Source organism: Polyodon spathula, chromosome 16 (genome assembly GCF_017654505.1).
Source record: "Polyodon spathula isolate WHYD16114869_AA chromosome 16, ASM1765450v1, whole genome shotgun sequence".
Classification (NCBI taxonomy): domain Eukaryota; kingdom Metazoa; phylum Chordata; class Actinopteri; order Acipenseriformes; family Polyodontidae; genus Polyodon; species Polyodon spathula.
This window is the reverse complement of record NC_054549.1, coordinates 24321417-24336534: the sequence shown is the minus strand read 5'-3', so window position 1 is coordinate 24336534 and position 15118 is coordinate 24321417. Positions and strand designations below refer to the sequence as shown.

At 40.3% G+C, this 15118-nt stretch overlaps 1 protein-coding gene across 5 annotated transcripts in view; it reads right to left on the bottom strand.

Annotated features, from left to right (window-relative positions):
• LOC121328227 (mannose-1-phosphate guanyltransferase beta) overlaps positions 1–15118 on the bottom strand; it is a 63474-nt gene that overhangs the window by 15705 nt on the left and 32651 nt on the right. For 2 of the 5 annotated variants that reach the window (XM_041272776.1, XM_041272777.1), the window contains exon 6: positions 711–845. In XM_041272776.1, coding sequence (XP_041128710.1) covers positions 711–845 — 135 coding nt within the window. The other 3 variants (XM_041272780.1, XM_041272779.1, XM_041272778.1) reach the window with 3 other exon arrangements.

Here is a 15118-nt window from a genome sequence, read left to right as displayed (position 1 = left end):
TTTGGGTGTTGATATGTGTGTGAATGATGCGCAGTGGGTTTGGGTGTTGATATGTGTGTGTGTATGATGTGCAGTGGGTTTGGGTGTTGATATGTGTGTGTATGATGTGCAGTGGGTTTGGGTGTTGATATGTGTGTGTATGATGCGCAGTGGGTTTGGGTGTTGATATGTGTGTGAATGATGCACAGTGGGTTTGGGTGTTGATATGTGTGTGAATGATGCGCAGTGGGTTTGGGTGTTGATATGTGTGTGTGTATGATGCCAGTGGGTTTGGGTGTTGATATGTGTGTGTGAATGATGTGTAGTGGGTTACGGTGTTGATATGTGTGTGTGTGTATGATGCACAGTTGGTTTGGGTGTTGATATGTGTGAATGGTGCCAGTGGGTTTGGGTGTAGATATGTGTGTGTGAATGATGCCAGTGGGTTTGGGTGTTGGTATGAGTGTGTGAATGATGCCAGTGGGTTTGGGTGTTGATATGTGTGTGTGAATGATGCGCAGTGGGTTTGGGTGTTGATATGTGGTTGAATGATGCGCAGTGGGTTTGGGTGTTGATATGTGTGTGTGTATGATGCGCAGTGGGTTTGGGTGTTGATATGTGTGTGAATGATGCGTAGTGGCTGTGGATACAATGCTGTCCTTACGCTGCCCTGTACATCTTCTCATACTTTGTTTTTGTGAAGTCCCTGTGCAGTCCTGTGCAGAGTTTACCTTTACTAAAGCTTCCACTTGATGCAGCAGGATTGGCTTGTTGCAGAACTCTACCAATGGCTTGGGAATACTGAGGGTCAGAGGGCGGAGCCTCGTACCATATCCTCCAACCAGAATCAGCGCTTTCATCTTCGCCTGAAAACAAGCAACACTGAATAACATCACAAAACTTGAGAATGAGAAAGGCCCACATGGTCAATTGTAAGGAACATGTGAATGTAGTCCTACATTCTGTATTAAATTGAGTACTTGCTAGTACGGTACTATCTGCAGATCATCTCCAGCTCAGTACAGCCTTAGTACCAATTGCAACAAAAAAATACATCTGAAACCCAGCTTAGAACAGATCTCCAAGTATACTGACCATTCCTAAAATACAGATGATCCCCAGCTTAGTACAGACCTCCACGTACACTGATCACTCTTGCTTGGTGTGTGGGCAATGCCAGTGAGTAGGGCAGGGACAGGACAGGAAGAGGAGTACTGCATACAATATTTCTAAAGCTCTGTGGTTTGGACAGTTTTCTTACATTTGTCTTCATCCTACTGTATAAACCCTGAAATCCTATTTTTGAATGAGTGTATATAGAAAGGTTGTTTAAATTTACAAACATTATGAAGATATTCAGTATCTGTAGCTGAAAAGAAAGATATTTGAGAAATGTTTCTAGCATACTTATCGTCCAGACTTGTGTCTAATTTTAAGCATAGTTTACTTTTAGCACTAGTCAATAAAATCCAGCACATGTTTAGCAAAAATTATTTCAATTAAAGTGTAACCTTTTAATCACGTAACAGTTTTTTTGTTTTTTGTTAGATTTTTACAATATCAGCAGTTACATTGGACAATTTTAATTTGACGTAAATGTACTTTTTGGATTTGCACGTTCAGAATTAGGTTAAACTCAATGCTTCAATAAATTAAAATAATAAGCACTTTGTTTAATACGTTGATTCTATTCATACAAGTTATTACAGCTCTTAGCCTAAAGAATCCCTGGACTAACTGAATACCTTCAATCTTTAAATGGGGCAGACAACTGATACATTGTGCTAATTGCAATTGACAACATCTTAAAACCTACCTGCTGTCAATCTGAAAGTGCAAATTCATTGCAATTGAATCCACCCTGCAGTCTATCATTAGTACTGTACTCTGTCTCTCTACTAACCACAGGACCATCCCATGGATAGCACACAGTTAGCCCATTGTCCTGCACTGTTTCAGTGTTTCCTACATGTATCTGAAATGCAGAGTAACACCTCTCCCCCTCCCGATAAAGGCAACCTCACAATTAGGGCCACTGTTACAGTTACCATGTAAAGTCCCCTTCAATATTATTCAGCATTAAGGTCACACCCTCTATTCAGTTATTGCCCACATGATTACCTGTATTCTTAGTTTGCTTGTGTATAAGTTACCTGTAGATTTGTAGAATATTTGATTTAAAAAAAAAAAAAAATTTAGCTGGCAGTTGGTGTGTGCTTAGAAGAAGTAGCGGGATTCCCAAAATATTGGGCTACAGGTCCCCACATGTTGCTACAGCTGTTTAAATAAAGTACCTGTCATATTTATTTCCATTGTTAACATCCCGACAGCTTTTTACACTTGTAGTGCACCAATAGTGTAAGGATGATTTCCCACATTGTCAAACAGGTAACACAGCAATCATGATCCATGCTGTGGTACAGAACAGAAAAGCCAGAGAACTTGTTACGTTGTTCTTTTTATGGTTTTCCTGCAGTGACTTAGACAGAGGACATAGCTTTGAAACAGAATTTGACTGTACAAGAAAGCTGTCAGGATGTTAACAATGACAAGAAAAATGACAGGTCCGTTATTTAAACAGTTGTAGCAACACGTGGGAACGTATAACGCTATATGTTTTGGAAACCCACTTCTTACTCCAAGATCCTGCTTTATGTTAATTAACATGAGGTTTGCCTAATGCGCTGCATTCCAACACAAACACAACGCAAATAACTTTTTTTTTTTTTTTTTTTTTTACCTGAATAGACAAGTGTATTGTGTACAGCTTAGTACTATAGTAAATGTAAAACAATGTTTAGTACCAGTTGAAAAGGTATGTTGTTTTTTGTTTGTTTTTAATTATATTAATACACCAGAATGTTTTTTCTTGACAAGGCCCGCTGTCGTTTACACGCAATTTAGTTTAGTTGTAGGAACTGGAACACAAGTTTAGCAAACCCGTTTAACAAGGCACTAGCTTTGAAGGTACAGTATTAGAGCTGTCCCTGCGTGAATCACCTGTCACAAGTATGATTGGTCGTTTTAAACATCAAGTAAAACGCATCATCAGCACATTTACATATGAATGAAAAAACACTTTTTTACACCAATGCGGAACCAAACCCACAATCTCCAGAAGTCTTTAATTCGTCCAATATAGGTTCTAGCTCTAGCAGTTAGGTCAGCTCCCAAAAAATATATGTCAGCAACTTAAATAGCTGCTTCTTTAGTTCGGAACATTATGGTACAGGTGTGATTTTAATTAACTATGGAGTTTACTTCTAAGTTCGACTGCAATGCAAATGCTTCGCGAACATCAATTGTATTAACGTCTGCACGGCAGGACAACTTTCTACATGTATGTGTTCACTAAGTGCACTCTAAAGGTACATAGCGGTCTGTTACAGCGTAATCCAAACTAAACTCTTACCACAATAACAAATCACAATGTAATGAATTGAGACTCACCTAAAGCTGAGTACTGTCGTTGTGTCGATCGCCGTTGTGCGTGTAAATGATTAAACTATGCGTTTGTCTTGGGCAGATCTACACCGATCGGATACTGTGCGGTATATAAAAGCATAGCAATATCGGGAACATGACAGCAGCTTCTATGCTATGCTGGCTCTTCTGTCAAATCGGAGGCGGATGGAAAGCGGGATCACAGGTCATTGGGACAGACCACTTGACACACAATTTTAACACGTAACGCCTTTATGCTACATTGCTCTTATATATACGTGGGTAAATCATTTTAAATACATTTTCTGGTTAAATAGTTTTATTTTTTCATTTAGTTTTAATTTAAATGTCTAACATTTTAATTTGGTGTGCTTCTCCCACTCCGTTGGTCTCCTAGCAACCAAGCCCCACACCAAACTACGAGCAGAAGCTTAAAGATAAGTGAAGCGTATAAAATGAGCTACGTCACATTTCTGTCCTGTTAATTATTATTTATGTTTGCGCCACTATAAAGACATGTTTTGGTGTTTAAATAATAAAATTGCTAACGTATGTCTTACATCCTGGTTTGGCCTCGCCCACCTGAGCCTACGTCTTGCCCGATGAGGTTAAAGCAACGTGGCACATAGGAAGTCCAATGAGAACAGAGTTTAGCTCTAATAATCGTCTTTTTTCCGCCAATTAGAACAATCCTTTGACAATACGTGTACGTGGTTTGTCCAATTAGGTGGAAGTCTCGGAAGCAGATATTGCATCTTAAAGGGCCAGGGTCACTGTAATTATATTTGTAATTATATTATATTTTAGTCCTATGCTGGTCCCATCATTTCATATTTTTCATCTTTCACAGTCTCTCTGATACGTTACATACTGTCCGTATGGGTAATACCGAAAAGACATGCAGATTTTAAAATGTTGTTTGTTTGTTTTTTTTTTCTTTCTGATTAAAACAAAAACCTAAACATAAGCTTTTAGGTGTGTGAAGTGGCTGTGTAGAAAAACAGGGACTGATCGCTAGCACCTTGCCAGTTCTAATAAAAAATAAACTACAGTATCAGTGGAAGCTATCCGCAGCACCAACTACACATACATCTGTAAGAGTAAACATGCGTTTCGTTTACAAATGGGTGAATACAAATTCGAAACATAAAATCAGCATACAGGCACTGCAGCCCCTTTACACAGAAGTGATCAAATCAGAATAACTAGCACACAGTGCAATGCAGGCTAGTCTGGCTAACAGAACTAGTTACGGGAGCCTGTGTCATTGGCCTGCGTGACTACGTACAAGCACATCATTATGTCTTTTATTATGACGTCAAAGCTATTATTGCGTTGGGCTGAACAAATTATCAGCACCTTTCCGCTTTCATCCTTTATTATATAAAGTTATGAGAGTGTCTTGGATTTGCCTGGATCTGTTTCCATGTAATATATTTCTGGCAGCTCCAAGAAAATGAACGCATTCAAGTGATGTTCCTTAAATCACAGAAAAAGCATTGAAGCTTAACATATTGTCTCTGCTTGGATTTAAAAGCAAGAACGATAGATACGATGACCATGCCATACTTTTCCGTGCAAAAGCTGTTTCTCGCGTGTAATTTCTACTGTGTCCTGGCAGATGGCGCTTTGGGGTGTTCTGTCACCTAACTGAGTTACTGACACATTAGAGATTAATGACATAATTGATTGACTTTGTATTGTTAATTGTACAATGGCCTTTAAAATAATGCGATTCATGTTGTATGCCAAACCTTGTTGGTTATTGTATCTTGTATTTTTGACGTTTGAATTTGTTCAGTGTGTATCTGTAAATGCGTCTTTTGATGCCCTATATATTTACCCCCTCAGACGCCTTGCTCACTAAATATTTTGATGCCTTATGATAGGTTATTATCTTCTCTTTGCAACTAACAAATCTAACAATTTTAGTGAACAAGTCGTACCCCACAAGCAGCAGCACTCCAAATTGTACCCAATAAAAGTGCATAGGAATCCCTTTACTCTTACTTGTAGATAAACAGGGTCCAAAGTATGATGCTAAAGTTGGCTCCTTATTCACCAGCTTCTTATTCAGCCAGCTTGTTACTCGCATTCCAGATTCCTATTCATATTCCAGCTGCTTATTCGCATTCCAGCTTCTTAATCGCATCCCGCAAATGTTGAGAACCACTGTTCTAGGTAAAGTACATGGACTTGCATACTGTTGAAAAATGTAACTGTTAAGAAAATAAGCTCCCTTTTTGAAGGATGCCAAAAAGCTCAATAACCTATTGTATGATTAATGAACAATTGTGTTCTGTAAGACTGTCATATATGACGACGTTACTGGCTGTGTTTTTGTTTGACATTAATATGTAGGTCTACAGTTACCAATTTTATTTAAATATTTCAATAAATGATGTCATGGCACTAATGGAGAGGGACCAAGCCGCCTTCTTGCAGTCTGCTGACTTCCTGCTCAGGGAGCTGGAGTTCGGGATGATGGTCTTCAAGGTCCCTGAACAACTGTCAGGGCCACATTCGCTGGAGGACTGAGGTGATATCACCAAGGACACCTCCAAGCTGCTATAACAAGGTGACCAAGGAGCTCCTAACACAGGTCTGAGAGAGGCTGAGCCAGCAACACTGAGGCCAACTGTAGCAAAGACTGCTTTGAGTCTGTGACACTCGCCGTTAGTGATCAGAGCAAACAGAAACAGTGAGATGAACCAGGGGAGACAGGCTGCAGCATTCCCTCTTCAGGTTGCTAGTCAGCCAGCTGTGGATGCCCCCTACCGGCTTTTGCTTATAGTATGTCCATAAGGGAAAAGGAAAAGGATGGGAAAGAATACACAATGGATGGGGTCCCTGAGTGGTTCACCTGGCAAAGGCATGTCCCACATGGTGTGCAGGGGAGCGCAGGTTTGCATCCTGGCTGTGCCATGTTCTCAATCTTGGCTGGAGATCCTATAGTGCAATGGTTCTCATTCTGTGGTCTGCAGGCTCCCTTCAGGTGGTGTGTGGAAAGGTTACATAATTACGGAAAGGAAGTGGCAGCATAGTTTCTAGATCCCATTGCAAACCCAAAATCTGAGACCTTAAAAACCGAGCTACAGAAGCAGGAAGAAAATGCATACATGGAGAATAAAGGTCTAAACTCTCCATCATACATAGTTTTGGAGTGTCTAAAATGTATTCTTTACTAGGGAGTTTTCATGTATTGCACTCACATGCACTCAACACAGCGTGCGTTGTGTTGCATTAACATACAGCTGTATTTGGGTTCATGCAACACAACACACAAGCCCTGCAGTGTTATCCCACTTATAAAACTGATACAGTAAAAAAAAAAAAAAAAAAAAAGTGCTTTTATCCTTCTGCATTGGAGAACAAATAATCCCTCTAACAAGGTTCTGTTGGTTGTAAATATTAAACTGGTGTTTTTCAACGTTTCTATTTATTGTAATTAATCAAAATGAATGAAGCTTCCGTGCTAGTCTCAATCGCTCTGTAAACAGAGCTGACATGCAATGTTAGCCTGTTAGTGACAAAGCATTTAAAAATGCCATGATTGGTATTTTTAAAAGCTTGATCCCTAACAGGATATCATTGTGGGTAATTTCAGCAATGTTTGCAGAGAGATTGAGACTAGTGCAGAAGCTAACATAACAAAATTGAGTACTCTCGACCAGCCGAATTGCACACTGTAGCATGGAATTATCATAGCAGGTTGTTTACATTTTCAAGACAATCTTTTTTTTTAAGTCGAATACCATTTCTTTATGTTTCATCAAATCAATAAAAACACCAGCTGCCCAAGCATTTTAGTTTTCTTCGATCAATATTAAGTTGTTGACTTGTTAAATCTTTATATATTTATTGCAAGTTTAATATGTTGTGTATTCATAATGTATTAAATAAATATAGTAAGTTCCGCCTTGTACTGTTTAACTGCAGGGTAAACATATCCTCAACAGCCAATCAGCGACTGTGGTGTTACCTGCCGGCTTTATTGTAACTTCACAGATTATTAATTCACATAAATCAATTTCTGCTGTAATTAACAATTTTAAAATAAAACAGTCGTTTTTGTTCCCTAGTGTACAACGCTTTGAGATGTTCGTCTGGGTATTCTCCCAACCCCACTACTCTCGCTACCCCTCTGCTTTGTACTCTACACTAGCTACCGACCCCTGCTCTTGCTTATCGCTCTAGTCATCATACTGCCCCTTCCTATCTCTAATCCCTCGCCGCTCATCCTCTACTGGCTGACTTGTTGCCTTCTCTTCTCTCCTTCCTCCCATGCTTGCTCCTCTTCATTCTTCCCTCAGCTACTGGTTATCCTCAGTACCATTCATGTTCAGTCTTTCACTGCTTTCCGCTGTCTTCTCCCAAACTCACTTATTCAATTTTTATACCTCTGTGTAGTTTCCTTTATATTTATTTTGTGTATATATGGGTTTGTTCTGCATTTTTATTGCCTGTAATTTATATACTTTACATTGTTTAATTCTCTGTAAGTTGATGCTAAATATTAACAACAACAATAATAATAATAATAATAATAATAATAAAGGAAGTATCTGTTGGACTTCGATTATACTTTGCAGATGTTCCCTTATTCAGCATTGAAATTGCCAGCTATTCCTTTGAAGAGATGGTTTACAGAAGGGTTATATTTTTATACTTATGCTATTTATGGGATCCTCTGCCAAATGTTATTTTTATACTGGGAACTATTAAAGAACTGTTTGTTAATGGAAGTTTAGGCTTTTTTTTATTTTTTAAATGATGTACAACTCTGGGAATGTGCTCTATAAATCTTGTATAAAAGCTGACATTTCAAATCAATTACTTGTTCTTTTTCTATAAGAACATTTTTGTTAAATTGCATATACTGGTACAAACTATTTTGAGGAAGATAGGTAGAATGAGCGAAAGATAATCCGTTTGAGAAACTGAAAATGATGAGGAATAAGGAAGTATATTTTTTCAGAACCAAACCATCAATTACCATACTATACCATGTGTTCGAATTCAAAATCCCTTTTTAATCGGCAGAAGAAAATGATTTAAAAAAGAGAGTAAAAACTTTGTTCATGTCTAACTAACACTTCTTTGTCCCACCTTGTTCTACATGATTTTTACAGCATTTTGGGACAATCTAGAATTTCTGCAACATTATTACATTACAGTACTATTTAAAACCACCACTGCTTTGTTTTTTTTTTTTTTTTTTTTTTAAAGTCACTTGGGATCACTCCAACATAGTCCAAGGGTATTGATCCCTAGATCACATCCTGTGGCAGTACTCGTCACTGGGCTGACTGTCCCTCACTGCCACATGAGCCATTTTATACAAGTTAACCCACGGTGTGTAGGATGACTCTTATGGTACAAGAGATCTAATCTCTTGCAGTTTGGACTAGAGGAGTAGTAACTTACTATAAATCACACAAATGAACGGTACTCATAGCTTTAAAACTACATATGTCCCCAAAGTCGTGAAATGGTTAAATACAGAATCAGCTGCCACAGTCCCTAAATTCATGTAGGCCTACAGTGGCTGTGTTTTGATTTTTGAATACTGGAATCAGTAGTGGTGTTCTATGCACAAGATGACACTTGTACACAGGATAAGATTTACTGGAATTTTGGCAAATACCTCACTGTGACTGGTTGATTTTTGATGTGTAATTACAAAATCAGTACAATAACACATAAGATATGAGCCTTCAACCTCCCTACAACAGCATACATTTCTGTGTGTATTTGTACTTGACTTAGTGAGACGTGAGACTTTCACATTGTGAGACGAGGCAGTGTTCCAAACCAAGACACTGCATTAGCACATCCACATGCTTTGGAATCCTTTCCGGACAATCAGAGCACTTTGTTTACTCAAGTCATTCTATAAGGGCGATTATAAACACCCTCTAGCCATCAATGCAGTTCCACCGCATGTTTTCAAAGAGCCTGAAACCATAGAGCACAGCCTGCCTAGAGAACGAACAGAACCAGCAGCTGCACCACAGCCTGCCTAGAGAACGAACAGAACCAGCAGCTGCACCACAGCCTCCCTGGAGAACGAGCAGAACCAGCAGCTGCACCACAGCCTCCCTGGAGAACGAGCAGAACCAGTAGCTGCACCACAGCCTCCCTGGAGAACCAGCAGAACCAGCAGCTGCACCACAGCCTCCCTGGAGAACGAGCAGAACCAGCAGCTGCACCACAGCCTCCCTGGAGAACAAACAGAACCAGCAGCTGCACCACAGCCTCCCTAGAGAACAAACTGAACCAGCAGCTGCACCACAGCCTCCCTTGAGAACAAGCAGAACCAGCAGCTGCACCAAACTCCCAAATAAAAGAATAAAGACAAAAAGAAAAAAAAAGCACTCATGGTTTTTAAATAAATGTTTTAGCTTACATTCAAAGTTGTCAAAAATATGTAATATTATAATTCTTAAAAAAAAAAAAATCCATCCATGCAAAAAAATGAAATAGTAACTCTACTTGGTTTCTACAGAAAGACTTGACAGTAGTAAACCCAAAACATTTTTCAGAATGGTCAGTTTCTTTTTCTAAATTGCTATTCATTTTGTTTTGTTTGTGTTATCAGCACTGTCACTGGCAGGCACACACAAAGTCTTCAGTTATGTTATTCCATCCCTCTGTATTACAATGGTTCATTCAAAATAATCTGAACTACTATTGATATTTCTGGATCTCACGATTTGAAAGATAGATTACTTCAGTTTGGGACATTGTACAATATACTTACTCTAAACTATATCATATTTAGTACACAAACAAGCATGGAAGCACAACTACAAGGGTTATATTATAGTTACTAGCCTAACAATAACCCTTATAAAAGTTTCAGCACAGCAAATTGTAACAGCATGGTAAAGCATAGGTTGGCATTGTAAACCTCAGAATGGTATGGCAAACCATGTAAATGCATATCATAATCAAGGAGAGATGTTTAGCGCCAATGGCATTCGGGGTAGCTTGAATAATGAGTTTAATAGGTACAGCTTTCAGAGTTGAAGGATTTTGGATAATCTGATCTCATGAAAATGACCTCTTCCTCCTCCCAAGTGACCACTGCATGCCTTATCACACACTGAAACCTTTGATACATTAAAGGCTACTGTGTGGCCAGACTAGGAAAGCGCCATAAACATAACCAAGTTGTAAAATACCTATTTGGTGGAAGTTAGCTGGACGGATGGACCACCCAACAATATGGTGTATCAAAACATTGTGGTTTTTTTTTTTTTTTTTTTAATCAGCACAACAAACAAGCTGTCCATTCAATGTTGTACTTCAATGTGCCAAAGAACAACACACAGGAATGCTACAACATTACAGGTGCAAACTATTTCTCATTGCAGCTATATCTCACTGCAGGGCGGACACAATCCGACTACTAAAATAAAAACTGCAACACACTGTTACACATGTAGAGTGGGGATGGGCAAATATACAGCCCATACTTTCCTCTCTCCTTTACATTGAGTATTTGAAAAAGAGAGGGGGTCTTGTTTGTTGTATTAACCCTAAATTTAAAAAAAAAGTTATAAAATAGATACATTCTATGCCTAAAAATATAGAAAGAAAAACAAATGTAAACAACATTTCTTATAATTCTGAATGAAAGTACAAAACATGTTTATTGGGTTTTGGAGTGCTTAAACTTGAAAGCGGTACAGAACACAACAGGACCACTAGTGAAATCCTTCTTGGTATTATTATTGCCCACGACATTGCAGTGTCACATCCCGAGCACTCGCTGTCAGTAACTGAAGTATAGTTGATACTGGCTTTTCAAAAGAATAGACGTTTTCCCGCAGGACCAAAAAATGTGACAGCAGTTTTTTAGCTAGCCCCTTAAGCGGTTTCTCAGTACATCTCAGTACAACAAGTGACATTGCTCCAAGATAGTGGTTATTTCAACCACCAGCAGAATGGACACACTTGAGTTTCTTTTTGAAATACAAAATGAACTGGATATATATATATATATATATATATATATATATATATATATATATATATATATATATATATATATATATTATAGGACAGTCTAGATTTATATGACATGTACAGATCCCTGTATTGGACACACGTCACATGCAACACAGCTGAAGACCTTCATATATATATATTATATATTATATATTATATATATATATATATATATATATATATATATATATAAATGAATGAACAAAAGGGATACTTGTTTTCCTCTCATTATCATCTAGATGAGGACACTTCACCCTGAACCAAGGAGGGATGAATATGAAACTTTGGTGCTGCCAGGGTTACACAACTTTCGTGGCTGAAATGAACAATTACTAAGGCTACAAACCCAACACTGGTCCCCTTTTGTTAGAAATCTTCAGGTTTTTGTGAGCTTTTATATTTGGGATATGTAGACATTTAATAAATATTGATGCTTTCTGGTTCCTGTCTTTTTTTTGTGACCTACAGTACAGGACAAGATCCAGTACCAGGAAGCATCAATATATTTTACTTCTTATCTTTAAAAATCTGTAAATCACAATAAAAACTAAAAAATAAATAAATAAATAAAAATTCACAATTAAGGAGTGTGTGTGTGTCAGTGAACGGTAACTCATTTGATATGGAGGTCATGGTGCAGGGCCCTGGCTGAGGCTCACACACATGGATCCCGGTGCTTTGTCCCATTGAGCATCACCGGCCCTCTAGACCCCAGCAGAACAAAGACAGGAACATTGAAGAGGTGCTGCAGTACCGGATACAGCACAGTGATGTTGTAAATGACCTGCACACACTTTGGATTGACATCACAGTTATGGGTTGGAAGGACAGAAGGCTGGGGACATGTGGGGGGGGGGGGGGGGGGGGGGGGGGGGGGAGCAGGCTGTATTGTGATTTTTTTTATATTTAAGTTGTTGTATTTGCAATGGTGATAGAGTTGAAAGGGATGGCTATTATTGTTTAGTAGGGGTTTTGTCCAGCGGTTGAGCTTACTAGAAGATTATTTATTTTCCTTAAAACATAACTGATTTTTTGTATGCATTTTTTTTTTTTTTTTAACTGGCAAAACTGCCATAATGAACTTGCTTTGCTTCTAACCCAAAACATCTGAATGAATGGTAATAGAGAAAAAGCAATCTGAGAGGACGGGCGCATGGAGACTTGAATCCCCCTGCCCCAAAATGGCCAACCCCCGAAATATTTTCATCAGCCACATAGTGGCTATGTACCCACTCAGCATAAGGACATCCCCATTTCTTAAACGCAGTTGCCTGCTATCCACGCTGGCTAGCTGATTTTCACGGAGAAGGACTACCCTTACCATCACAAATCTACATGGGTTTGCTTGTGTGTTTAGGCCCCCCACCCCTCTTGGTTCTAAAGGGGGTGGGTTCATCCCAGCTACTGGTTTTCCTTTTGAATGCCTTCAAGAATGCTAATGAGGCTTTCCAGTCCAAAAACGTAGCCCTGGTCGGGTCCGTCATGGACTGTCTGGTCATCGCGGAATCCTTTAAACGTGCTGTGAGCGAAGTCGATCATCCGGACATCTACTTTAGGAGGGGGGCAGGCAGAGTGCTGTGGGGCTGGAAGAGGAGCAGGGGCAGGCTGACCAGGTGTGGTATGGGAGAGTGGCTGCAGTGGAGTGGGGTCTGACGGGGGGTGGGCCAGGCTCTCTGTAGGGAGGCTGGGGTCCAGTCCTGGTGGCTCTGCTGGTCTATGCCCGGGCTCGGCTCCTGGTTGCTTGCCATCGTAGATGATGAGCAAGGAGCTGGAGTAGAAGCGGTAGGAGGCCTGCTTCTCCAGCACTGCCACCAGGGTGCGCAGCTTGCCCAGGATGGGCTGGAAGAGGTCCCTGCGCAGCTGGCTGCCGTTGTGCATGAACTGGTACAGAGCCAGCTGGAAGCCTTCAATGGACAAGCCCCGGCCGTAGTACTTGTTCCTGCAGAGATAGTGACCTGTGTCCACCTGGTAAACCTGGGGGGCAGAGACAGACAGAGGAATAAATAGTGGGGCTACGATTCAGTATTGAACTTATTTCAATAAGCACCTCAATTCCACTAGGTCAGGTTTATTTTAGGAAGCATCTTGTTTGTGGCTGTTTGTCTTTTTTGGGTTAGTGGCAGCACATGCTTTAGATCACTTTTTTAAATAAAACAACATGCGCCCACTCCCCCCTGGTTCAGCCAACTTTAATGAAACACACCCTTAACAGCAAACTGCTGCTATTTGAACACCGTTTGACCAACAAATACCAAACTTGGTAGTTATTGTCCCAGTAATAATGGAACACAAACATGTCAAAATGGTTATGTTTGATAAAACAAGATGGCCGCCAGGTGTACGTTTACATCCGAAATTTAAAACTGCCTCAGTTGACAAACTGTATACTTGACTAATTCCAAACTTTACAAGTATCATCCTTGACACTGTAGCAAAGGTGTTAAACTGAAATGGCCGTACGACGCATTTCTCCTTGAAACCTCACAAAATCTTCTTTGGAACCGCTGAAGTGATTGATCTGACACTTTGCATATATTGTCACCATCCAAACCTGCTTGCAAAGCAGAAGTTCCTGTGATACAATTCAATAGTAAAATGGCTGCCACAAATTTCACCGAAACGCACCCTTAACAGCAGACTGCTTTTATTCGAAAACCATCTGACCAACAGACCCCAAACTTGGTAGGATTCGTTCTGGTGACCGCGGAATACAAATGTCAAAATGGTTCTGTTTCGTGAATATATATATATATATATATATATTATATATATATATATATATATATATATTATATATATATATAGTAAACGATCCTCGCACTCACGGAGTTCGTTGCCCCTTTAAAATAGACCCAGGACACAAAAATTGATTTTTTACGGCGCTGACGCGCACTTTTTAATAAACACAGAAATGAAAACAAAACAAACACCTAGCTCCTTCTTGGAGCTCTGACTAAACATAGACTGGTTCCTCACTAAACCACAGGACGGCTAAGCCGTTTACCTGTCACACAAAAACTCAAACTCACGTTCCACACAATACCTTCCTTTGATACGACTGCTCTCACGTACACACAGTCGGGCTCTTTCCTCAGCAGCAGCCTCGAACAGACTGGCTGCCTCTCAAATACCCTGCACCTGTTTCTAATTTATAATTACGACCAGGTGCAGAGGATTAACTAAAACAATTACACAATTAAACCCCATAACACCCAATGTGCATTCTCACAAGGTTTTTAGCAGGGAAGGATTTTAACCCCCTCCCTGGTACCTTACACATCCTCCCCCTCAAGTGTGAAACACTGATCGGCCATACCAAGGCCACCCCCTCCCCTAAAACACAACCACCCACACTCAAGTCCCGAAATGTCCATTTCCGCCCTCTTCCACGGGCGGACTTGAGGGTGGGTCGAACCTTCCGGCACTTCCGGGAAGGGACCCTGAACCGGCGACAAGGGACCCCACCTGGATGACAGGGCCGACCGAAGTGACGACCGGGGAACTGGAGGATGCAGCAGTGGGCAGAGATTATCCACTGGTGACCGGCGCAGCGATGTCCGATCACCCAGGGGGAGCGAAGCAGCGAACAGGGGGAGCAACAGCGACGTCTGGCAGCAGCCCAGCGACGTCTGGGTGCTCGGGAAGAGCGGAGCAGCGAACAGGGGGAGCAACAGCGACG